This window comes from Caretta caretta, chromosome 8, assembly GCF_965140235.1.
Source record: "Caretta caretta isolate rCarCar2 chromosome 8, rCarCar1.hap1, whole genome shotgun sequence".
NCBI classification, from domain to species: Eukaryota; Metazoa; Chordata; order Testudines; family Cheloniidae; genus Caretta; species Caretta caretta.
In genome coordinates, this window is record NC_134213.1 from 79,973,933 (window position 1) to 80,001,352 (window position 27,420).

At 39.7% G+C, this 27,420-nt stretch overlaps 1 protein-coding gene across 1 annotated transcript; it reads left to right on the top strand.

Annotated features, from left to right (window-relative positions):
- Positions 1–27,420, top strand: LOC125641208 (vitellogenin-2-like). The gene is made up of 35 exons (XM_048860768.2): positions 1–40; positions 165–185; positions 300–451; positions 1,561–1,812; positions 2,424–2,585; positions 2,676–2,824; positions 3,487–3,637; positions 3,761–3,918; positions 4,008–4,173; positions 5,092–5,217; positions 5,551–5,769; positions 6,352–6,569; positions 6,738–6,835; positions 7,431–7,555; positions 7,687–7,788; positions 9,398–9,517; positions 9,601–9,790; positions 11,721–11,814; positions 11,950–12,135; positions 12,915–13,059; positions 13,182–13,410; positions 13,498–13,673; positions 14,088–14,624; positions 15,162–15,212; positions 18,206–18,334; positions 19,129–19,341; positions 19,442–19,584; positions 20,203–20,341; positions 20,907–21,048; positions 21,678–21,864; positions 22,390–22,484; positions 23,618–23,715; positions 24,660–24,819; positions 26,192–26,353; positions 27,073–27,420. The coding sequence occupies exons 1-35, from the start codon at positions 1–3 to the stop codon at positions 27,189–27,191; spliced, it is 5,454 nt and encodes a 1,817-aa protein (XP_048716725.2). The 3' UTR covers positions 27,192–27,420.

Sequence of the window (27,420 nt, forward strand, 5' to 3'; positions counted from 1 at the left end):
ATGAGGGGAATCATACTAGCGCTAGTGTTTACCCTTGTGGGTAAGTTTATACTTAGCCCTTCTCTGTTTGTCTTTGCTGGGTTTTTATAGTTGAGTCAAAAAACTTAAGTTCAAAGTTAATTTGTTTGCCATTATTCATGTGTCCATTTGATTTCTTTTCACAGGGAGTGAAAAGTATGACCCTGGTAAGTCTACTGTTCATTTCTTAAGCTTCATTCAATGCCTTTGTCATAATGACCACGAAGCAGAATGTCTTTTGAACTATTACTAAAAGTGAATATTTGTATCATTTTCCACAGAGCCTGATTTTAGTAGCAGCAAGACCTACTTGTACAACTATGAGGGCCTGACCCTAAATGGACTGCCAGAGCCTGGTTTGGCAAGAGCTGGGCTGAGACTGTCCTGTAAACTAGAGATCAGTGGATTGTCACAGAGGGCTCACCTTCTCAAGGTAGACTGCACTATTTCCAAAAGAGATCAAGCAAAACCAGTGTTGAATAGCAAGTCAGGTTAAAGCGATACTTGGGCTACTGAATGTTGTAGGCAGCCACAGGAAAAAAGCAATGGAGAAAAGAGCTTTGAAGATTTTAGGGAGTGGGAAATGACTTGTGAGTTATGGCTCCGGTTTTCAAAAGTGACTAGTGATTTGAGGTGCCTTGATTTTGGAGTGTTCAACTTGAGACACATTAATGGGATCTGATTTTCAGAGGTCAGGTGACAAAAATGGAGGCACCAAAACTTATCACTGGAAAATCGAGGCACCAAAAATCACTAGTCATATCTGAGAACCTTGGCCTGCAACACCAGGGGTCCAATTCTGCTCTCATTTGAGGTTTTGATCTGGCAATCCTGACGCATTCCAAATTCCCATGGAAGTTATTAGGAGCAGAGGCAAGTCCTTAATTTATACGTAATAATAACAATTCTATCCAACTTACTTTTTATGTTATTCAGCACTCTTACTTATTCAATATTCAGGCAAAGCTGAAGCTCCTGTTGATTCAATGGGAGCATTGCCTAAATAAGGGCTGATGAAATAGGGTCCTAAAATTCTTCTTCTGACTTTGTACTGCGCAGTTACTTATTATGTAAAACTAAAAATCTATGTTGGGTATTCTATTCAACTTTATGCTCAGAGTGGTTGATGTGAATAGATTTTAAAAAAATATTAAGAGGTAATTCAAACGTTTTTAGCTTTTTTCTTTAATATATAATATACTCAGTGGGCCTGATTCAATGGAGGTATATTGGTCTTACACCAATATAAGAGCAAGAGGGGAGAATCAAGTTCTATGTATTTATCGCTATATATTATTTTTATTTATTGTTTGTTTTACCTTAGTGCCTAATAGCCCCCAAGCCATCATGGGCAAGGATCCCATTGTATTGGGTGCTGTACAAACAGCACAGAAGAAGGTCTCTGCAGTCTATATTCAGAGTAAACTTCATGTATAGCAATGTTAATTCTTTCCCTAGTTATTTTCTGTGTACAGTACATACTGTAAAAATATTTTTGCTCACAGAATGGAGACTAATGCATTTTCTGAATTTTGTTCTCAGATCCGATCTCCACAGCTGGAGGAATACAATGGGATCTGGCCCAGAGATCCATTCATTCGAGCTTCCAAACTCACCCAGCTGGTCACTTCGTGTCTCACCCAACCCTTTAAGTTTGAATACAGCAATGGGCGGGTTGGAAACATTTATGCACCAGAAGATACCCCCGTCACGTGCGTTAACCTTGTGAGAGGAATTCTGAACCTGCTGCAGATAACTATCAAAAAGTCACAGAATGCATATGACTTGCAAGAGGTTTGTTTCTCCAGTTTCAAGCTAGTTTGCTGCCTGTGGCCAAGCATCACTTGTTGTTATTAAATGCTTTTCAGTCAATTAAAACTCTTGCTTAGAGTTTATTTGTATTTATTTTAAAATCTCACTCACAAGCCCAAAAATGTTAAAATACTTTCATCTGGACAAAAGAAAATATACATTTATATATGAAGGTGATTGTTTCTGGCAGATTGTCTATTACATTCTCTATATGTGCACTCTATAAAATAGAAGACTATGGTGAAAATAAAGGTAATTATCAGACATTTTGATCTTTATTGTATATCTTCCTCCTTTAGCCTATTCAGTCTAATCTATAGTGTTCATTGAATTGGCTATATCAATTAGTTGATTATTTCCTAAATAGAGTCTCTGTCCTGCAGCCTTTACTCATCTGAGTATTCCTGCTTACTTCAGTACTACTACTCATGTGCGTAATGAGAGCAGGCTTTGACACTTAATTAAGAAATGGTTTGCATATAGTCTTACAAAATTTCATTTTCACTTTAAATCTCAGTTCAGAGGAAAGTTCTTCCTTTCATGCAGACCTGATATAACTACAAAGCCCAGTTATTTTCTATCATTCTCTATAGGCTGGAATTGGAGGCGTCTGCCTTACAAGGTATGTTATCCAAGAGGACAGGAGGAGTAACCGAGTCTCCATTACCAAAACCAAAGACCTCAACAACTGCCAGGATAAAGTGGTGAAGGATATTGGAACGACTTTTATCCGCCCTTGTCCTTCTTGCCCATTGGTATGAATAATCTAAACAAATGCACTCTAAAAATGAGTCTACTCTCATGGTCTACTCTCATGAATTACATGAGTTTCTTTGCTCTTTTAGAAAGAAAAGATTGTAAAAGGAACTGCTGCATTCACCTACAAATTGAAATATGCAGATTCTGGCACCCTGATCACAGAAGTGGTGTCCCAGCAGGTCTATCAGATCTCCCCTTTCAATGAACCTGCTGGTGTTGCTGTCATGGAGGCAAGGTAAGACCAGAGGTGAAAATAAGTGTAAAGGTATCAGTCTGATCTTGTTCCCAAGTGAAGTAAAGGGGAGTTGTCCTAAATGGCAGCTGATAAAGTTTCAGGCATTCATACTCCACTCCACCTGCCCCCCCTCCAAAAAAAAAAAAAGCTGTGGGAATTTTGCACTAACAATAATTTTTTGCTGCATCTAAATTGAACTTCGTATTGTAATTAAATGAGAAAAAAATGGAAAAATAATTCTGCTTCCTAAATCCATGGGAGTGCTTCTATTCAACAACGATTCCACTGAGAAAGTGACGCTTTATAGCACCAACATCCCCTGAGTTAAAGTGAACTTGAGGCAAACACAGAATAATATCACTATATATGATATGTTATCAGAAAACCAGTATCTCTTGCTCTGGAAAATAACAATTCATTTCCACTTAACAATTCAGCTCCAGTTCAGCAGTTATTTCATTGCAAATACCCATTATCCCCTCATAGTGTTCTGTTCCATTGGAAAGACCATAACCACAAGAAATCATTATTGTGATAGAAAAAACAAATAAAGAACTATCCATATCCCCACTGTACAGCCAAAGCAGTGAAGTCAGATGGATGCAGCTAGACAGCTTATTTCTCCAAAAGACACATGTTGATTTCTTTTTGTTTCCTTCCAGACAAGAACTTACCTTGGTTGAAGTGAAAAGTGAACATGTGAGCCCTCCAGAAATGCAGCTGCAGAATCGTGGAGGTCTGCCTTATCATTTCCCACCACTACTGCTCCAGATGCCAATTCAGCTAGTCAAGACGAAAAACCCTGAGCAAAGGGTATAGAATGCTTAGTTTATTAAGCTGCTTTTCCATTTATCTGACTAATAAAAGATCAATATATTATTACAAGCTAACGGAGAAGCAACTAATTATTATATTCCCTCTGCCTTCTATCCTCAGATAGTGGAAACACTGCAACAAGTAATCCAGGACAACCAGCAAGAGCTCCATGGGGATGCTCCATACAAATACTTAGAGCTTATCCAACTGTGTCGGGTAGCAAGCCCTGATACTTTGGAGTCTGTCTTTAAGCAATTTTCAGATAAACCTCATCACAGGTAATGATTGACTGTGTCACTCACAACTGACATGTCTTGTACAAGGAGCATAGAGAGCTAAATGTATGGATTTTGTACCTCGGCTGCAGGGTTTGGCTGCTGAGTGGAATTGCTATGGCAGGCACCATTGATTCACTGAAGTTCCTTAAGCTGAGAATTCGCAAGGATGACTTTAAGTACATTGAAGCACTTCTGGCTGTTTCTTTTGCCCTCCATTTAACAAAAGCGGATGGCCATACTATTGCAGTAGCAGCAGTGAGTATAATATACAGGATCCTTTTCTGGTCACATCATCATGATAACAATTGATAATAACGAGTGATTATATAGCACTTCAGGGGCCAGATTCTTCTCTCACTTACACTCATTTTGTATCAGAAAAACTCTGTTACTTCAATTGACAGCTGCCTGTATGGAAAAGGAATTGGGTCCTATATCTTCAATTTGTTATGCTGGCATTAAAAATTAACTCCCACACCTACCCTGAATTGCTATCCCCATTTTAGTTTTCTCGGACCATACATTCTCTCTTCTTCCATCAAACCTCAGTTCATCTTTTTCTGTTAATTCTAAAGTATTAATGGTGATGGATGTGCCAGATAATTTCAATAGCTCTTTAAAGCATTACATTTTCCAGTCCAGAGTAATTACATAACATTCCTAGACACTGGAATAAAGTAAAAGTATTGTAGGTGAAATATTAGCAAAATAAAAACATCGAACTCTTTACAATACAGTTAGTGCAACCGTCTATTCTATAGTAGACTTTCTTCTCTTTCTAGTTAATATTCCTATTTTTTAGTATAAGAAAACACAGAATATGAAGTGAGCATGATTCTTTAATATAATAAAGAGTTACAGACTCTTACAGAGAAATTCCATTTGTAGATTGGCCCCTGCCAATATCCTTTGTACTTTGTATCCTGTCTTTCTTAGGCCACGTCTTCAGCTGATGTAAATCAGCATAGCTCTATTTAAGTTATTGGAGATATGTTGATGTATATTAGCTGTGGATCTGGCTCAAGCTTGTGTAAAATATTTTACTGGCTTGATTTAATGTTATTGAAAGTGAAAGATATTCAATTTTAAATAACCTTTCTAGATGAATCCTAAATAATTGTCCTTATCTGAACATAACCCTGATTTAAAGAGGTGCCTCTTTTCCTTCTGCAGGATCTAGTGACCAGCTCCCAACTTGAGAGAATTCCCATGCTTCGCCAGATTGCTTATTTGGGATATGGATCCATGGTAAACAGACACTGTTCTCTGGCTTCATCTTGCCCTAGTGAAGCTCTTCAGGTAGGTGTTTTTCATTTCAGATTGTTTTTAACAGCTTAAAAAGATAAGAAAGATGAAACTGCAATGAGACCTGATCATTTTTATTCTAGAAAACATGATCCAGGATATACACAGTGATTTAATTTACAAATGTTCATTCCAGAAGCTTCCTTAGTAGCCAAGCGATACCAGCCAGGAAGCTGTCATCACCCTTGAATACATAGCTAATTTAGAATAAATCCTGAGGAGGTCACTGAATATTTGTAATCGCATCAGTTGCATTACAGTCATAGGGTGAGGATAACAATATGCGTATGACTGAATTTTGTATGAAAGAATCTGCTTTGTTTGCAGCCCCTCCATGACTTTGCAGCCGAGGCAGCCAGCAAGGGCAATGAAGATGACATTGCATTAGCTCTGAAAGCCATTGGTAATGCAGGAGAACCAGCCAGTGTCAAGCGCATCCTGAAGTTCTTGCCAATATTTTCATCTGGTGCTTCTAATTTCCCAGTCCATATTCAGGTCGAAGCTGTGATGGCCTTGAGGCATATAGGCTTGAAGGACTCCAGAAAGGTAAGCAGAATCAATTATACTTTACCTGAATAATGAGATATGCAGAATATATGCCAGGGGGAAAGTGAGTTCAGTGGTGCAGTGTTTGTGAATTCAGAACAATTCTTTATTGTTATTAGTATCACGATATTAGAGCCCCAAGTGACATCAGGGTCTGATCGTGTTAGGCACTGTAATTGTTGGGAGGTAAATGTAATGGTGTTTCTTTAGTCACTTGTCATATTATGTGACATCTTATATTAATCACATATTGTCATTGGTCTGCTACTGGAACACCCCTTGCTAAAGTGGTCTAAATGACAGTGAACACAGGGGATCAAATACACAAAACCAATGGAGTTACATCACAGATAAATTTGTCTCACTAGTCATAGCATTTTCTCAAAAGCTATTCATTATGTCCTCACACTTTTCTTTAATTCATCAGTTCATGCAATGGAAAAAAGATTACGCCTGAGGTTCTATTCTCCCTTTATTATGGATGTGTGATTTGTTGATACAAATTATACATTGAATCTGAAAGGGAGAATACCCACCTTAGAAGTTATTAGACACTTATGAAATTATATTTTCCCTCTCCAGGTGCAGGACATTCTTCTCCAGATCTTTGTGGATCATTCACTTCCTCCTGAAGTCCGAATGATGGCTTGTGTTGTCATATTTGAAACTGGGCCTGCACTTCCTCTGGTAACAACTATGGCTAATGTGATACTGAAAGAGACCAATATGCAAGTTGCCAGTTTTGTATATTCCCACATGAAAGCTTTGTCAAGAATTGGATTCCCACGCTTTTATAATGTGTAAGTAGAGAGAGAAGTAAAACTGTACATTATCTGTGAAGTACCATTTCTATTACATTCTTGTAAGTAAAATTATATATATATACACACACGTGCACACACACTGACTCAAATTACTCTGGTAAAATTTAGCTTACTTTTGTATATTTTTATCCATTTTTTTAAAAGATCTGCTGCTTGCAACATTGCCATTAAACTACTGAGCCCCAAACTTGACCGACTGAGCTTTCGTTACAGTAAAGTTATTCCTCTTGGTGGTTACTACAGTGAGTAAAAAAAATTAATTTACGGAGAGTGTTCATCATTGAAACACCATTTTCCAGTCATTTGGAGAACTAATGTAAATCATTCTGATTCTATCTGTAAGAGTTCTTTCCTTTTGGAATGGCTGGAAGGTTTTAAAGAGTTTTGAAAGGAGTATTTAATTAGTTGTATAAGATATTTTCTGTGTCTGAATTCTGAAAAGTTTAATGTGTTTCTTCTTTATGAAGAATTATTAGAGTATATTTGTGTTTACAAATTATTTTACTAGCTCTCTAACTTTCTTGTAAAATGCCTTTTACTGCAATAAAATGTACTTAGAATATTTAAGTTTGATCAGATAGTTTCACTGCATTTGTTAGTACAAAATTTTACCCCAATCCTGCAAACATTTATTCATTTGAATATCTCATTGATTTCAGTGGTATATTCATGTATATAGATACTTGCTGGTAAACATTTGCTAGGTCAGGACCTAAATGTTGAAAATCTTCATGAGAATATATTTTATGAAAAAAGGATTATAAACTTCAGATTGACATCCCCAGAGGTCAATAGAACAACAACATTGCACTGTTTTGTTTTTAATTTCTACAACAGGTAGATATCAGGCTGGTGCATTTGGAAATATCTTCCTTATGAACAGTCCAAGAACAATGTTCCCATCAGCTTTAATTTCCAGTTTGATTGTAAACTATGCAGGTGCAGCTACTAGTTTGCTAGAGGTAAATATCATATTTAAGTCAATAACAGATCGTATCAAAGTTTATTTTTGACAAATGTATTTCTTCACTAACAGTATGTTTTAACTGTATTGTAGTGCACCCTCTCATGCACAGTGTTGTTTTTTTATTAGGTTGGTGTCCGTGCAGAAGGTCTTACAGATATTATAAGGAAACAAAGCATCCCATTTGCAGAATATTCCACATACAGAAAGATAAAGGAGATTGGGAAAACAGTATGTGTTGTTCTCATTTTGTTTCATGTGATGTATTGTGGGTGGAATTCATCAAGGGCAGAGGGATTTAATAAGACTCTCAGCACCAGTTCAGTCTTGTACTGAGAGGCAAATTAACGCCCCTGAACCCAGTCTGAGTGTCTCAGCTATACACTGTGGAGATTCACATTGGGATAGCAGGGGAAGGATTCTTCTGTGGAGATGGTCAAGAATTTTCAAACAAAATGGATTTTCATTGGAAAATGCCAATTCACTGATACCTAGATGTTTCACAGAAATGTGTTAGATGAGGTAATATCTTTTATTGGACCAACTTCTGTTGGTAAGAGAGAAAAGCTTTTGAGCCACACAGAGCTCTTCTTCAGGTCTGGCAAACAGAAGAGCTCTGTGTGGCTCAAAAGCTTGTCTCTCTCATCAACAAAAACTGGTCGAATAAAAGATATTACCTCACCCACCTTGTCTCTTGAATATCCGGGGACTGACCCAGCTACAACACTGTATATCACCGAATTTTTCATTTTCAATGAACGTCTGCCAAAATGCAAAGAGGGTTCTGATGGAAACCTGCCTGGCTCCTTGCCCATTCCACCGATGTGCTGCTGGGGAGCGTGGGCTTTCAGGGTCCATGGTTCTGCGGTAGCCCCGCCATGCTGACTGCCTTGGAGTTGGGACCCCAGAACTTTCAGGCTCCCCGCTGTATAGCTGGGAACCCTGAGTGCTTCACCTTGAGACAGGACTCTCAGGACTTCTAGACTCCCCACTCCATGGCGTTGGACTCTCCAGACTCTGGGGGACTTCCCGAGCTACCCCCAACTCCAGGCAATGCCCAGTCTACTCCCAAATCTCTGGGAGCAGCCCAAGGTATCCCTCAGAGGCAAAAGCAGCTGGGGGAGTCCCCAGTGTGTGGATAGCTGGCTGCTCCATTTTGTTTTTGAAAAATTGAATGGAAACATTTCAAATTTTCGAGACCAAAAAAATGTTGGCATTTGCTTTCCATGAGTAATATCAAAATTTATAGTTTTTGTTTCTATTTGGAACATTAGTTTTTAAATGTTGGAATTTCCTGTGGCTTGGAAATTCCAAGTTTCAATCACCTGCGTTCTCCTGGGATGTCTGGAGCAGCCTCCCACTCTGGCCTTGTTTCCAAAACACCCTGTACCTCGCTGCATAGTGAGCCCCAATGAACCTGGGCTCCATAGCACATAGTAGAGGTCCAGCCCAGGCTTGGCCTCCCCAGATCATGCCTCTCTTCCTCCCCTTGCAACCAGTCTGTTTTCAGAACTTCTGTGTCCTCAAGTGAAGGATTGATTTGATTCTGTGGTCTTATCTTAAATTGGGTTTAAGTGGTGTGGCAGGCCGTGACCTGACCCTCTGCATTGGATGTAATGTTATCTTGTCAGAATACATACATTATATATGAAGTCACTTGTGTATGTTTGAATTGCATGGAATTCTGAAAAGCCACATTATGATATTAGCAAAGAAACACAAATGGCAAAGAAAAAATATAGCTTAGTCAGTGGCCATTTCTGTTGCCTATTAAATGTTTATTTGCAAATATACTGTATTAAGTGCCTTTTGTTTGTTTGTTTCTTTGTTTGTTTCCTAGCTTCTGGGATGGAGGGAGTTGCCTTCAGAAAATCCTGTGTTATCAGCTTACCTAAAACTATTTGGCCAAGAGCTGGCCTTTGCTGACATCAACAAGGATATCATTCAGCAGGCTATTAAAGTATGGACTCCCCCTAATTTTGTCTGAAGTGTTTGGCAGCTTTATATCCTCATCTAACCTGCTGTATCTCTGTTACATTGTAGCTTGTGACTGGACCAGCAGACAGACACGCATGGCTGAAGAGAGTGATCCATCAAATCCAAAGTGGCATTGCAGAACGATGGATTCTGCCATTATATTCAGGAGAATTTCGGCACATCGTCCCTACCACTGTTGGTCTGCCATTGGAATACAGTTTATATACTACTGCTCTGGCACATGCAACAACCCGTGGTGAGCTTGAGAACATAAGATTTGCTATATTGGATCAAACCATGGGATGGGAGACAAATTAGGAGGAGGTGGAGTGAAAAGTTATGAGAACAGAAAGGTAGGAGGGACTAATTTACGTAGGACCTTGAAAAGCCAGGACAGAAAGGGAGGAAGGAGAGCTAGTGAAAATATTTGAAGCTGGTTGGGACGTAGTTGCAGCAGCAAACAAGGTAGATGATTTTTGCTGCAGTATTTTGGATGGACAGAAAAGGGCGGGGGTGAGGTAAGAATCTGAAAAACCAAAGAGAAGGTGGTGACAGTACTCAAGGTCAGAAATAACCAAAACCTGGACAAGAGATTTTTCTATAGGAATGGGTGGATTCTGAAGGTGATGCATAGAAACACCCAGCAGACTTAGTACCAATGTGGAGAGAGAGGAACTGAAGATGGCTCAGTAGTCACTGGGAGGAATTGCCAGGAATGATAGAGACGGGAGGAGGAGTAGAGGGCTTGCAAGGGGACATGAGGAGTTCCAGTTTAGACATGTTATGTTTGAATGGGTGGTAGAATATTTAGTGATCATAAGATTATGCAGAAGAGTTTTAAATTAGATAATATTATTTGACTCTCTCTTTCGCGGCAGCAGTGAATCTCACAAACTGACTACACAGTGTGTGAAGAACATTTTCCTTTGTTTTAAACTTGCCTGTCATTAACTGAATTGAGTGATCCTTTTTGTCCTGTAGTACGGTAATGTGTCAAAGGGAGGGACCATACCTTTGAGTAACAGTAAATTTAAGGTTTCAGAGTAGCAGCCGCATTAGTCTGTATCCACAAAAAGAACAGGAGTACTTGTGGCACCTTAGAGACTAACAAATTTATTTGAGCGTAAGCTTTTGTGAGCTACAGCTCACTTTATTGGATGCATTCAGTGGAAAATACAGTGGGGAGATTTATATACACAGAGAACATGAAACAATGGGTGTTACCATTACATACTGTAACGAGAATGATCAGATAAGGTGAGCTATTACCAACAGGAGAGTGGGGGTGGGGGGGGGACCTTTTGTTGTGATTTAATTCTTCCCTTTTCAAGGCCTAATTTTTGTAGCTGCTCACTATATGTAGGTCTTATGATATCATTTGCTATCTTTGTTGCCCATTTTTAGTCTCTCTTAAAATGAGCAAGCTAAAACTGAACACCTACCTCCAAAGGAGAGCACATACCATTGTTCAATATCATATCATTAACTTTTGCAATAACTTCTATCCCCAAATATCCCATTCACTGCCCACTGGCCCAATTTCTTCACTGAGGTATCCAACTGGGCTCCTTTATTTCTTTCCTTTAATGAATCTTGCAAGTTAAGGGCTGATCAGCATATGTAAGCCTTTTAGATGATGTTTGATTCTTATCCCACTTAACTGGTTACTCCATAACTTGAGTGGAGTTGTTTCTGATTTACACTGGTATAACTGAGAGCAGAATCAGGACCTATATTTACCAGTGTTCATCACCTTCCATTTATCCAATCTGAATATCATCTGCCATCCTGCCATCAAATTCACCAACACATATAAATCTTCCTGGATTTTCTTGGAATCTTTTATGATTTCTACACATAGAAACAACTTAGTGACATCAGTACAAGTCGCCAGCTTGCTCACCACTTCCCCTGCAAATCATTAATTAATATAATAAATTAACTAGCCTTAGTTCTAGTATATACCCTTCATGTTCCTGACTGCCAATGTCTCTCTACTTTAAGGAGTAGCTGTTCACTACATCTCTGAGTTTCTTATTGATTCTCCAGTTTTTAATCCAGGACAAGACTTTGCTCTTATCACCATGGCTTTTATTTTCATTAATAATCTGTTACGAGAGCCTTTTCTCTTTACTTGTTTATTTTTACTTTTACCATCTTTTACTTTTGTTCTCGGTCTCTTGTAGTTGAAGTAAAGCTGTCCCCTCCTTTATCTGGTGATTTTAGACCTTCACAGTGGTATGAATCCAGCTTGCAACTTCATGCTGACATCAGCCCAAGGTAAGGAAAGTGTTATCATTTTTATGGTTTTGAGATTTACAGAGACTTCTATGGAAAGGGAGTTCTACCTCTTAAAGAGCAGTGGCTAAATACAGTGTCTGTTTGCTTATCTGTGGCAATTTCACTCTCTTTCAGTATCTACTCTTACACAGTGGCAATGATGGGAATCAACACAGAATACTTTCAGTCTTCTATTGAAATTCACGCCAAACTCCGTGTACAAGCTCCATTGAAATTTGATGCCAAGATAGACATGAAGGAAAAAAGTTTTAAGTTTGTAACAACCCCATGCCAACAGGAGACTGAGATAGCGATGGGAAGGTAGAGTTGTTAAATTTCTGTCATTTAAAACAATTTTTCCCCCCTAATCTATTGTTTTGTGAAACCTTCCAACACAGTAAGCAGTATAATCATTTCACATGATCAGAGATACATGTGACTCCTAGTTACATTGCACCTCTTTTGTGGAGTGTAATTCATGATTTCTTTTTTGGTTTGTTTTTTGTGTGTGTGTGTGTGTGTATAACATGGGATACAATTTTCAAAAAGCACCTAAATCACTTTGGAACTTAATTCCCACTTTCAAAATTGACTTAGAGCTTGGCTGTATGAATATTTAGTTCAAAGCAAGCTAGGGTGTAAATCTACCTTACACTAGTCCGCTGCACCTGTCTATGTGGTCTCTGTTGCTGCTGCCATTTCAAAGGGGGGTACATCAAAGTGCACTAAGGAACTTTCAGTGCCCAGCAGCAGGGTCCACACAGACACTTAGCACACAGCAGGCTAGTGAGAGGCAGTGTACACCCCTGCTTGTTCATATAGCCAAACCCTTAGGCACTCAGGAACCTAAGTCAAATTGGTTTTGAAAATGTTACCCATTGTCTTTATACCAACCTGCAGTTCATCTAGGACTGAATGATTCCTAAGTCATGTTATTAGGCTGCAAAAATGCATTTATAAATATTTATTTGGCTCTTACAATTTAGTGTTCAAAACTGTGTGACTCTTAAAATAGAGACATTTTAATAGAGACATGATTAAATCCATCCAACAGCCCTTTGGAGCTACTTATAAATAATATTTCATGCATAATCCCACAGGCATAAGGCTTTTGCTGTATCAAGAAATATAGGAGAACCAGGCACAGTGAAGAAGATTCCAGTACTCCCAGAAGGTGCTGGATCAAGTATTCTGAAGGAGCATTTCAAATCGTCTGAAAAAACTTCAAGAGAAGGTGCCGTGACGGTAACTAACTCTTCCATGTTTGTATATTAATACTTATTTTCTCTACTATATGCATAGCGATATTTGTACTTCTTGTCTGTGAAAATGCTACCAGTGTACTAATGTGCTCATGTTTAATGCAGCAAAGAGAGACTTCTGACATCATACCTAAGAAATATTCCTACGGTCCTGAACAGGAACTTCACCACAGTACAAGAGGAAAAACATATACGCAAGCCATTTGTGTCAAAGTGACTCGTTTTGGTTGTCAGGCCTGCTTTTACAGGAGAGCACGAGACGCTTCTGTTTTAAAAAATACATATTTTCACCGATTAATTGGAGAACATGAAGCTAAAATCGTTTTGAAACCAGGTATAGTACTGAATACAAGATTTTCTGTTTATCCATGTCAGTGCAGCTGAAGCAGTAGATCTCCTAATGGATGTATCTGGTGTGTAGCCCGTACAGATGCAGCGATAGACAAAATACAGCTGGAGATTCAGGCAGGATCTAGAGCAGCTTCCAAAATAATCCAGGTGGTAACCCTAGAGTCCGAGGAAGAAGAAGATTCATCTCCAGATGACGGGGTTCAAACGAAACTGAAGAAGATCCTAGGAATTGAAAATGTGTTTAAGGTAATTGACGTTGAGGTGTTGAGGGTGTATGGGGACATATTTAAACAAACAAAAAGCAGTGGTTTTAAAATACAGTATGGAATATCTGCATGGAAAATGGAGAATAAGGGTAGTAAGAAGGGTAAAATTTCAAATGAGAGGCCCGTGTGTGAGTTAACATCAAAGGTTTGAGTGGAACTGGGGTGGTACGTAGGCATGGTGTTGGCCCTCTGCACATGGACGAGTTTCAGCCTAAGTAAGTGGGGACAGTTATTTTCCCACCACATCTGATTTAATAATCACAGCGATGAAGCCGTGCTTCTTTAAAGGGAAAGAACAAGTAAATAGTTGGAAATCCAGTGAGATAAAATAGTAAAAATTTATTTCTATTGATGTGTCTAATCACCGGCGTGGTTCTTTGAAACGCTGATGCAGGTTGGCAATAGAACCCAGCGGCGCAAGACGCAGTCTCTCAAGAAAGGAAAGACCCAGGTGACGGAGCTGAGGGCAGAGCCCAGTGCTAAATATCCATCTAGCTCATCGTCCTCCTCCTCCTCCTCCTCCTCGTCTTCCTCCCCGTCTGGTCAGAAGGTCAAAGGTCAAGATCCGAAAGACAAAACGTTGCAACCGAGAAGCAGAGACGAGAGCAGCAGCAGCAGCAGCAAAACCAGCAGCAGCAGCAGCAGCAGCAGCAGCAGCAGCAGCAGCAAAACCAGCAGCAGCAGCAGCAAAACCAGCAGCAGCAGCAGCAAAACCAGCAGCAGCAGCGGCGACAGCAGCGACAGCAGCAGCAGCAGCGACAGCGGCAGCAGCGACAGCGGCAGCAGCAGCAGCGACAGCGGCAGCAGCGACAGCAGCAGCAGCAGCAGCAGCAGCGGTGAAGCACGTCGGCCTGGGAGCAGGCATCAGCTCGTCATAGAGAGGAACAGCAGCAGCAGCGGCGGGGGCGGCAGCGAGTATTCCCAAGCGCAGGTACCTCACGCGTGTCCCTGGGATGCGTGGGGGGGCTGGGGGTGGGGGTGGGGGAGATAAAGTCAGCGTGAGGTATATTTCGGATAGCCGGCGGCTTTGCGTAGCATATCAGGAAATTATTAATTGATGCTACAGAACACACTGGTCCAGTATTGTGAAACCTGCTCTAAGAACCCCACTTCCACCAGGCAACCACCTGTCTCAGGGGACCCCTTTAAAGTATCGCCAGGGCTTCCCCTGCTTTGGCTGAAGTATTGTTACAGGCCACCAGAACGAGGCGACCAATCTTTCTTGCTTTATTGGTCTCTCTCAATGGGCTCTGCTGTTGCATGTTTCAGTCTCAATTCTCTGGTGGCGTTTCCAGGGGCTGCTAATTTAGGAGCATTCATTTTTTTGTTTAAACATTTCAAGATTATACTGTTGTTTTTCAGTCTGAAATCCTTACTTACTTGCAGTGCTGCACATTTCAATGCAATTACAGAAAGCAGGTTCTTCTGTGTAAGGCTCTTCAACTTCCTACTTTTATCATTTTCAAAGGGAACTCCAGAGATCTATCAGTATCGTTTCAAGTCAGCACATACACAGGAGGTAAGTTTTCTTCACTCATTGCGTCTGACTTGACATGGGTAGAATAAAATACTGCAAGAACTCACGTGGGAATTACTACCTGTGTGACGGAAAATAAGTGGTAGTACCGTCTTTATAATAGCAAAAACAAGGAGGAGTCCTTGTGGCACCTTAGAGACTAACAAATTTATTTGGGCGTAAGCTTTCGTGGGCTAAAACCCACTTCATCAGGTGGGCTATAAACCATCTCATTCATTTTAGCCCGCGAAAGCTTATGCCCATATAAATGTGTTAGCCTCTAAGGTGCCACAAGGACTCCTCCTTGTTTTTGCTGGTACAGACTAACACGGCTACCCCTCTGAAACCAGTCTTTATGATGTTTACAGTTTCTAAATATGTTCCAGTGTTTTGCAGAAATATAAGAAGACAAAGGGCCAGATTTTCCACTGCATTGTAGCTTGTAAAGGCATTTGTGCCTGTGCCAAGTGGGTATAAAACTCTAGCTAAGCAGAATGTCTATACAAGGTGCAAGTCCACAGAGATTCAGGCCCAAACGCTAGATCAACAAAGGGACTTAGGTGTCTAAAGTAGGATGACCAGATGTCCCGATTTTATAGGGACAATCCCGATTTTTGGGTCTTTTTCTTATATAGGCTCTTATTACCCCCCACCCCCTGTCCCGAATTTTACATTTGCTATCTGGTCACCCTAGTCTAAAAGTAGATCACACAGCAATTAAGCACCTATGGCTGGCCCAGGTCAGCTGACTGGGGCTTGTGGGGATTGGGTTACAGGGCTGTTTAATTGCAGTGTAGATGTTTGGGCTTGGGCTGGAGCCCAGGCTCTGGGACTCGGTGAGGGGAAGGGTTCCAAGGCCTAGCTCTAGCTGGAGCCCGAACATCTACACCACAGTTAAACAGCTCTGTAGCTCCAGCTCCACGGGCCTGAGTCAGCTGACCTGGGCCAGCCGTGGGTGCTTCATTGCAGTGTAGACCTACCTTAACTGTCATTTTAGGTGCCTAAGTGCAACGTTTAGTGCCACTGAAATCCTCAAATCCCCCACTCAGCTGCTGCCTTGCCCTTCAGGTGTCTGAATTTCCACCAGTGGGCATGCACAAATCTGCCTAAATCTGACATTGCTGAGTGTTCAGTGTGCTAGCTCACACCTTTAAGACCCAGCGAGATTCTCAAATTAGGCAGCCCCTCATCTATCTCCCCAGCAGGGCCTGATAAGTGTGCTCTGCATACCTACCATCAAAGACAGCCGGGGTGACCACATGTGGGAAGAGGAGCAAGAGTGTGTCCATCCCCTAGAACACCCAATAGCCCAGTAGTTTAGGGCACTGCTAGGATGTGGGAGACCTATTTCAAATCCCCGCTCTGCCTATTTGGAGCAGAAACTTAAACCTAAGTCTCCCAACTCTCAGGAGCTTGTCCTGACTGCCAGGATGTTCGGTATTCAGGGTGGATGGTGGTTAGGGCACTCTCGGGTATGTGGGAGATCTACACTGAAGTCACTGCTTCCATGTTTCAGAGGAACAGCCGTGTTAGTCTGTATTCGCAAAAAGAAAAGGAGTACTTGTGGCACCTTAGAGACTAACCAATTTATTTGAGCATGAGCTTTCGTGTGTTCATTTAATTATTTATACAAAGTGGACCATCTCCGACAGGAGAGATTGAGAGAGTCCAGCCCTGGAATACCCTGTAGCCTGCAGGTAGGATACTCAACTGGGATGTAGGAGACACAAGTTCAAATCTCTGCCTCAAATCGGGCAGAGCAAGAATTTGAAAACAGGCTTCCCAACCCCCAGCAAGTGCCCTGAGCTCCCGGACTATTGGCTATAATGCAGGCTTTCTCTCTCTTGTTTTTTGTAAGGAGCAGAGCTGGCTTAGGTGCCTAACACCAGGTGAAGGTTCATGGCTATGAATCCAAGGTGAAGTTAGGCACCTACCTATCTTTGAGGGGTGGGGCTTCAAACATGCCCCGCTCCCTGGCATTTCCTATTGGCTACTTTAGGTGGCTCCCCACTCAGTTGGCTGGTGTTTGTGAATCTCTTTCTGAGGCACTTAATTTTCCCCATGCCTTGTAGAGGAGCATGCATGCCTAACTCGGGCCTAAGAATTCCGCTAGGTGACAGGGTGCATGAAAATTAGGCATTGCAACACTCACTGGTACCACGCCTAAGTCCCTTCATGAGCTTAGCCCAAAAGCCGTGCCATGAGGAACTTAAATAATTTGGCAGGCTCTGACCACGTGACATCTTGGGCTAGCTTCTCTTAGCTAACTTCATATGCTACTATGAACTAGCATAGCCACATTGACAAAGGCGGCAGAATACACCGGCCTGTGTTACTTTAAATCAGTGGCGGGTGCTTGTTAAGGGCCTGATCCAAAGAGGAGTCAATACCAACCATTCCCATTGCAATCATTGTTTCGTGGCAAGTAAAGCGATCGGTAGGAAAGTAAGATGAAAAGTGGTGGTTCAGCCGTTCATGGGATCAGGCCCTAAACTGCTAAAGAGCAATGGACTGAGTCAGTGCTGCTCTTTTATATCAGACCAAAGCTTTGCTGTGTGGCAGTGATTTGGGTATTATTTATATGCAGCCATAGGAAGAGCTTGTAAAGCAGAAGTGCTATTTGAATGCGCTGTTCCTGTGTAAGTAGTCTTAAAGAGAGAGCAAAAGTTAACCTGCTTTATAGCTTGATCCTGACAAGTCTTATCCATACAAGTAATTCTTACTTATGCAAATAACCCAGTGGGTCTGCTCAGATACGTAAGAACTACCTGGGCAAGAAGATCCATGGGTGAGCAACAATTTGTAGGGTTAGACCCAAAGATATTAAAAAGGAATAATATTTGGAAATCATTCAGCTACTCCATTAAAGGTTATTGACAATAATCTGGTAATTAGAATATGCTTGTAAAAGAATATTCTGCATTGTCATTTCGAACAACTTCCTATGAACTACCCTAAATTGCTCTACTAAGGATGATTTTTTTTTATTGTTGCAGTATCCCAAAAAGAAAGTCCCAGGCAGCAGCAGCGTCACCAGCAGCAGCAGCTCCTCCTCCTCTTCCTCCTCCTCAAGCTCTAGTTCTAGTTCCAGTAGCAGCGAAGACACCGACAGAGCAGGTTCCCGGGTCAGTTTCTTAGTCTTCAAGAAATGCAGTGTGTTAGCATGGCAGCACTGGCATGGACTTGCAATTATTGCCCAGCTAATGGGCAAAGAAAAGTAGCTCCCAGTCTGTGCTGCCTCTTGTTTGCAAGCACAAGAGAAAGATGTCTGTGCAAGAAACCTTCCCTCTCTCTCCCATGTTACACAACTGTGCAAAAGCCAACAGCAGGAGCAGGCCACATGCTTCCAACACGGTGAAACACAGGACTGCTTGCTCCTGCTTCACCTGGGGAGCAGGACCCTATTGTGCTAGGCGCTGTACAAACACAGAACAAAAAGGTGGTCTCTGCCCCAAGGAGCATACAGTATAAGACAAGAGATGACAGGTGATATAGACAGACAGGCAGGGGGGCACAAAGAAACAGCTTGTCTCCAAAGCGTAGTGCTGAGTATTAACAACAAACAGCATACCTAAAACATGCTGATTTAATTAGACACTTTTTTTTTATTTCCAGAAAAATGCACTTGTTCTAATTATTTGGGCTAAATCCCACAGCTTTTACTCCATGTTCACTTTGTGAAAACTCCCATTGACATCAACTGGAGTTGTGGCTGAATAAGCATTGCAAGTTTTGGCCCATTACATTTTTATTTATTGTATATTATATTATTGTATATCTGTAATGTGTAAAATTACATGCATTTGTCAACTTCTTACTTTCCATTTATATTCTTTGTACCGTAAATAAAAGCTAACATAATATAGTCATTTCTTTGTAATATTGTTCTGAGGCATTTTTTTTCGTCCCTTGCCTTTAGCCTAAATTTTTAGGAGACAGTAAAGCACCAGAACTGGCTGTTATTCTTCGTGCTTTTCGAAATGATAAAAAGCTGGCAGGCTTCCAGCTCGTGCTATACGCAGATTTATACTCCACCAGACCCAGGATACAAGTGTTTGTGTCAAACATCACAGGATCAAGCACATGGAAAGTCTGCGCTGATGCTTCAATCATTAATGCTCACAAGGCAGCGGTAAGACTCAAAAATAGCACCGCACAGCTCTAAACACAATACAGCGATCTCAAGTATGTTTTACTTTTTAAAAAATTGAATGTTTTTATCTCCATTATAGAGTTATCTGAAATGGGGCCGGGATTGCCGGGACTACAGGATTTCTTCAGAGTTTGTAACTGGCTGGTTTGCTGATCACCCAGCCATGCAGGTGAAACTGGAGTGGCCTAAAGTTCCTTCAAGAGTCAAATCAGTTGCCAAATGGTGAGGTTTTGCTCTTTCATTTCAGCAATTTATTTTACGATGTACCAGTAAAGCTGGGAAAATCCATATTCAGCCTTGAGCTTCCAGTGATTGACTGCCAATTCTTGGTCTCTATATTTTCTCGTTTCTGATTTGTTTGAGTTTGGAAACTCATCAAACGACCCCTAAGGAGTATAAGATAACCATATACTGTACAAACCTACCATACTGTACAAGTGGAAAGTAATCTCCTTATACCAGACAGAAGTTACTGAAAAGTTAGGGCCAGATTCTCTACGTCATGAAGCTCCTGTTCAGTAAAGCGGGGAGTGGGGATGGGGCCTGCCATGGAGTCCATTATGGCTCACTATTTCTCACAGTGGACCTGTGTTGCCCTGGGGACTGCTCTGACTTGTGCCAGTTGCTGTGTATGCTGGCTTTGTGCCACATAAGAGCTCCTTCACACCAGAGGCCTTTTCAGCTGTCCACATCATCTGCTCTCAGCCACAACAAAGGGGCTAGTCCTTAATATCTCCTCTAGCTTATGGTCAGATGGAAATGCCTCAGATATCCAATACCTGAGTGTCTGAGGGACCTGAGTAAACTTTTTACCGTTAAATAATGGTTTTCTTTTTCAAGGCTTTACACTTTCATCCCGGGAGCTGCCTATATACTAGGCTACTCTGAAATACAGCACAAAAATCCTTCTCAACAGGCCAAGTTGATTGTGGCTCTAACTTCTTCAAGGACTTTTGATGTTGTCGCCAAACTGCCTGAGGTGAATATACAGCATAATCATGCCATCACATATTTCACCGGATAGAATATTTTGATGCTTTTTTTATTAGAGCTGGGTCAACATTCCAAAAAAGTATTTGAAAACATTTGTTCAGATTAAAACCATGATATTGATTCACGGTTGTCTCTGACGCTTTTACTTTCTTTCCAAGGACATTTGTGTGGTGATATTTGTTCAGAGAAAGTGCCATGATTACTTATGTTAATATGTGTTTGTCCATCCATCTCGGAAACTCTTTTTGAGTTTGGAAGTTATCCGCTCAGAAAGCAGAAACAATACCATATGATTTAGTTGACCGATCACATAGCAGGAGTGAATACTGGCAGTAGTCATGGTGAAGAGTTCATGAGAAGTGAATATGCTGAATTATGTTCACATCAACTATTTGTCAAATAATTTTAAAAAAACAATATTTCTGTAAAAATCTACGTCCTCCCGCAGATAATTCACAAATAGGAAAAGAGGCTGAAATCAACAGATAAATTATTTGCTGTGAATAGCTTGCTGAACTCTATTTTAAATCTGTTTTCTAATTACTTTTCAGCTGACCATTTATAACACAGCCCTCAGGATTCCGCTGTCATTGCCTGTAGGGCCATCTCTACCAGCCTCTGCCTCATCACTGCAGCCCCCGATCTGGAATTTCTTTTCTGAAGCACCATCCGCAGTCCTGGAGCATCTGAAAGGTCAGCAGTTCTCCCTCTTTAGAGGCACAAGCTCTACAGGCTCTATCACTATTTTAGCATTGTCTCATAATACATGGAAAGGTTTTTCTCTTTTTAAGAAATAAATAGCACTCTAGTGATTTTTCTTCATTATGATAATGTTACATCATTTCCAACTGTAGAGGACATAATGTATGGTGCACAGAAGCCCCAAAGTATTTATTTCCAGATTGGAAATCAGAGAAAAATCATTTCATTAAATCATTAATGAATCATTAAATTCCAAAAAACTCCTCACATTGGTGCACGTACTGCTTTTGTTTCACATCCAGTCTGTCTGCAAGAGTCAAGATAAATTTACATAGGAATCCATGACTTCACTTTAATCATTTGTTCTGGAAAATATGAACTGATACATTTTGAATTGTCAGAAAACTAATTTGTTGCTAAAATGTGAGGAATATATTTTTCATGCCTTGCTTAGAGATTATGGACACTGAGTAGCCTAAATCCCATGTAATCTTAGAGAAAAATATTATCTGTTCTCTCACTGAAATGTAGATCCAAAATAAAATATTATGTTTAAATAAATATCTCTTATGAAAAGGAAAATATTCACTTGTTTCTATGGCATGTTTTTTTTTTACCAGCTCGTTGCTCAGTTTCCCAAGACAAGATCACAACCTTCAATGAGGTACAGTTTAACTACTCACTGCCCACAGACTGCTACCACATCTTGGCCCAGGATTGTAGCCCAGAACTGAAGTTCCTGGTAATGATGAAGAATGCAGAAGAATATGCTGACCTTAAAGCAATCAATATCAAGCTTGGCAGTCAGTAAGTCATTCTAAAACTCATTAAAATCATCCAGTCCTGAAGTGACAAAGGCAACCTCGAATAAAACACTCTTGGCTTCTGCTGCAAACCTGGAAATCCAGAAACAGCCACAGATGTACCAGTTTGCAAACTTCACTAAAAAAAGAGGGGCACTCTCCCTACATTTTCCTCAGAGGGAACAGATGTTACCTCTGCCACATACTCTGCAACTCGTCAGCCCCACATCCGTTTTATCTGGACTGTGATTTGGCCAGTTTGTTTTCATCCAGCTCCTCTTCTGGCCTGACACTGGAAATGCAAAGGTATCACACCATCCAGATGTAACGCAGAAGAGACTTCCGTCTAAGCGTTACATTGGTGGTATTGCACCCAGAGTTGTGTCAGTGTTTCCCTTTATAACTATGATGTTGAAACAAAATAATGCTAAAATCAGGGATATTTAGTGAAAGAGGTTGTAGTCTGGACATGGTGTGTTCATGAACACGATCAGAGCAGAATATAAATGCATTTTTTCTCTTTTCAAAGTGAAATTGACATGTATCCTGCAAATGGACTTCTTAACCTCATGGTCAATGGTGTTGAAACCCCAGTGGAGAATGTCACATATACATCTGACTTTGGTAGGTGTCCATTTAGCCCTTTCTCATAGGTTGGATCAGGAGAGAGAGAAATATACTCCAGTAGAGGTATTTCTACCATTTTGGCAGTGATATTGCTTTGTACTTAGGGCTAAAGAGTAATATTTACTCTTTACAAATTGTGCATTTATTTACATATTTGCGGATCAGCATTTATAAAGACAGAGTAGAATTGGGAACTTTTGAAAAGTTAAGGAAGAGACAGTTGAGGTTCATTGACCCACCGCTCCCTTTCTAAAATGCGTGGGCATGTAGGATTTTGACTCTCAGAAGTTCTGGACTGGAGGAAGGGTATTCTTTTAGCCCAAATGTCTTAATCACTTATATGATTAAACTTTTCCAAATATAGTTTTTCTTATAGTTGCCATATCTATATGGTGGGACTTTTTTTCCAATTTGACTTATATGTGACATTTTGGGATTTTATATCAATAGAAATATTTATAAAAACAGAACACTAACAAAAAATATGGAGAACTGTAGGGATAAAGTCAGCCACAAGGCAGAGCCTGTTCTGTTCTCCCAATGCATACACATTTTGTTCTATGAATAGACACATTAAAACTTTGTTTACAAGCAAGAGAGCTGGATACAATACAGTTGTCCCCCGACTTGGTTATAATAACACAATTAAAAGGTGTAGGACATTGATGCGCCAAACCTCTCCAAAACTGGATTAACATTTTGGGAGTCCAGGGTTTTATCCCATTATCATTGATTTGGTTACAGGTAACTATAAATGGATCAGGTGACTACCAAGTTGCAGTCAAGTCTTCTGACTCTGTTGGAGTGTAGACAGGGCCTTAATTATCTACAAAAATGTAATACTAAGTATTGGAGGACTCCATTGTTATTCCCAGGAACCTGTTAATATTTACAAAGGAAAATTAATACAAATGTGATTGTTAGGGCTATAGAGTTAAAATCATGTTTCCCTAGTTCCTGCCAACAACTACATTCCATATTTGCAAATTTTAAGGAAAGTAATTTGTTAATATACAGTGTGTTTTGCTTCTTCAACAACAACAAAATACCTGAAGAAAAACAAGGCTTTGATTATATTTTTACAGAATTATTATAAAGATTATAAAAGATCATTTGTATTTTTATTGCAGATGCTTCTCTGATGATCAGCAGTGAGAAGAAAGGTCTGTCACTTGTGGCTCCTGACTATGGCATTGATAAACTATATTTTGATGGACGTACATTCAAGGTATTTTTCTCTCCTCCGCTAGTGTTTTCATTTGCATAAACTTCCCAGAAAATCCACAAAATTCCATATTTACACAAGGGAATCTCTGCTAATCAGAGTACAAGATTATTTTACCCCATTTAGTGATATTCCAATTCCACATTCAGACTCCAATATCCATACAGATTCCTATTCACTGAAGTAGATGAAACTTTGCATGAGTGCAAGGGTCTGCATTTGCAAAGCCAACTTTAAGATCAGGATAAAAGAGTTTACAGAATAACAGCCTCCAGGCAGTCATCATAATATTCGACTCTTACATAGCACTTCTCATCCGAAGATCTCAAAATGCTTTGCAGACACTGAGGAATTAAGCCTCAGAACCTGCCTGTGTGTTAGATAAACTAAAACATGGGGTGGTGAAGTGCCTTGCCCAGGACACACATTGAGTCAGTGACATAGTTGCAAAGAGAACTCAGAAATTCTGAATTCCTGTCCCCTGTACTTCTCATTATATAACTCTTCAACTAGTCAAAACCCTGATTTTTTTAAAAAACTCTAATAGAAGGATCGTCTGCTAGGAATGTAGAAGATCAATAAATGGCATGTATAGCAAGTGCTAATTGATCTATTAAAAACATCCATCAAACAAAATGTTTACATCTTCAGCATCAATCATTTAATAGGTTAGACATGGACACAGGGATTTTCAAAAGGACCTCATGGAGCTAAGCACTCAAATAACTCTCACTCAGGCCCCTTTGAAAATCTCAGCCAGAGTGATTGTTACGGAAAGCACAGAATCAAATCTTGTTCTTTAAAAACAAATAATCTGGCTTTACCTTAACTTTTATTTTCCTCTGCAATTATGTTACCTCAGGAGACCATTCTGTAACAAAATTTTGTTTCATTGACATTATCCTGAAATATAAACTTGAATTAACTTTTACTTTGTTTTCACAAAGGTTCAAGTTGCTTTCTGGATGGCAGGGAAAACGTGTGGCATTTGTGGAAAATACGATGCTGAAAATAAACAGGAATTTCAGATGCCCAATGGATATGTAGCTAAAGATGCAGTGAGCTTTGCGCAGTCTTGGATTCTGTCAGAAAAGCCTTGTGCTGGCGGTATGAAAACTTTACTATACATAATGTATGATTACTACAGCTAGTCAGAAAACTGAATTTCCATCCTGTGGGAAATTGACATTTTGAAAAAAAAAATCCCAAATAAGTATGAAAAGTTGAAATCTTGAAATATTTCTCGGAACAGAAATTCCAACATAATTTTAATTCAAAACATCAAAAATACTTTATTGAACTGATTCATTTTGATAACATTGAAACGTTATAAAATATTAACTCTGGTATATGAATATTAAATATAACATACATAATATTAAAAATTAAGTTTAAAAAAATTAAAAGTTGAAATGAAACAATAAAGCCACAATGAAACAAAAGAGGAAAATCAAGAGGAAATGAAAGAAGAGAGTTGAAACAAAATACTCCATTTCAATTTCAAATTGTTTCAAAAATTTTCCATGGAGAATTGCATCAAAATCAACACATTCCTGCAAAAAAATGGTATTTCAATGAAACAGCATTGTTTGACAGAAAACTTTTCCATCAGATTTTTTTGACCAGCTCTCATTATTACTCTGAGTGACAATTTAAATTGTTGGCTCAGTGCTACTATTTTTGGCCTGATCCCACAAAGCACTTAAGCATATTCTTAACTTTAAACATGTGAGTATTCCCATGGATTTCACTAGGACTACTCATGTGCTTAAAGTAAAGTGCATGCTTAAACTGTTTGGTGAATTGGGGCCCTTGTAGTTTATTCTGTTACGTTAGTTTAGATTACAATGCGGTTCAGCGTATATAGTGCCTACATTCAATGTGTGCATGGAGAAAGTAAAATTATACTCAGTAGTAAGTTGAGGTTCTTCTCATCCACCTGTAACTGGCTGTAGTGATCACCGAAGATCAGACCTATCTGTTACTGACCAATGGGGATTGTTTCTTCATAGCAATAACAACCAGATCTACCATATATCTACAAATATATTTAATCAGAATGGTCATGATATTCATGCCATTCTCTATTGATTATATTTATTTGTGCACAGCTCCAGGTCCTTCTCCTGATGATTGAGATCTATTCTCTGTTAAACTCAAGTCTTGCACTTACTCAGTGAGCCAATTTACCCACATAATATTCATTAGGATATTAAGTTAAATATCTCCATATTCATCTAGAGATAACTCAGAACTCCATCTGAAATAAGCATCCTATATCCCCATATATATCGAATTAAATAAAGCAAAGGAAAATTATTAGTTAGGGATATTGCTTTACATATGATCCATATAGAACTTTGGATGGAGCCAATTCATTTGATATACACAAATTATCACTAGCAGATGGAGAACTTCGGAGAAAATCTAAAGCCATTTACAGACGGTTTTGAGATATCAATGATTGTTGTATTGGCAGCCTGTAAACTGCAGCGCTCACTTGTGAAACTTGAGAAAACAATTCGACTTCAGGGCGAAGACTCAAAATGCTATCCTGTTGAGCCTGTGCTGCGCTGCGTGAAAGGATGTTCAGCAACTGAGACCACCCCAGTTTCGGTTGGCTTCCATTGTCTGCCAGCGGGTAAGTCAACAAAAAATCATAGTATAGGAGCTATCCAAATATTTACTACTTTAGGCCCTGATGAGCCAGGTGCTTAACTTTAAGCAGGTGAGTAAACTCTGTGATTTCAATGAAAGTACTCACATGCATAAGCTTTGGCATGTGCTTAAGGACCTCGCTGAATTGGAGTCTTAATCGCTAACATTTGGTGTGTGACACTAACTTCAGTGGATGTAAAAATAAATATGTTGCCTGTCAGCATTTTACGATGTTTTTCCTGGTAATGACTTTTTAAATCTGTAGCTAAATGGAGGTCACATATTATCTATTGTTTATTCATCACTGTCTATGGGCCTGATCCTGCTTCCATTGAAATCAGTGGAGTTTTGTCAATGGTTTAGAGGGGTGGGTTAGGGCCAGACTCTAAGACAGCAACTGAGATTTCACAAATATTGGTATCTACAATGCAATTTCGTTTTCAGAGTTTGACATTTAAAAAACAATAGATTCAAAATGAACTAGTATAAATGAGCATTATAATTGCTGTCTTTTAAATTAATGGTTAGTTTGCTGTGATGGCTGCTTTCCAATCCAGTTTGTCAAATGAAATGTGCATGATAATTAGGAGAATCTAAGTCCAGTCAGTGTACTAATGGAGTCTGTATGACAAATCCCACGTGTTGCAAACTGACTGTTTTTTTTCTTCTTCATTCTTATCTGTCATTTTTCTTCACGTCCAGATTCAGCTGCCAGCTTAGTTGAGGGACAGATGAAGCTTGACCAGAAGTCAGAAGATATACAGGACACAATTGAGGCCCATACAGCATGTTCATGTGAGGAACTACAGTGCATTGCATGAGGCTACAGTTCAGCAGATTAGAAACTTGGAGCATTGTTTTTATACTGTGGTGCCAAAAAATTCCTCTTGGGCAATCACAGATATGTTAATTTAAGTGTTTAAAGTCCTACTGAATCTTCTTGGAGAAAACTGATCTTTTAAGGAAATGTTACACTTTGTCGCTGTAGAAACAATACTGACTCTTCATACATATGTGATTTCCTAATAAATCTGTGCATCTAAAAAGAAA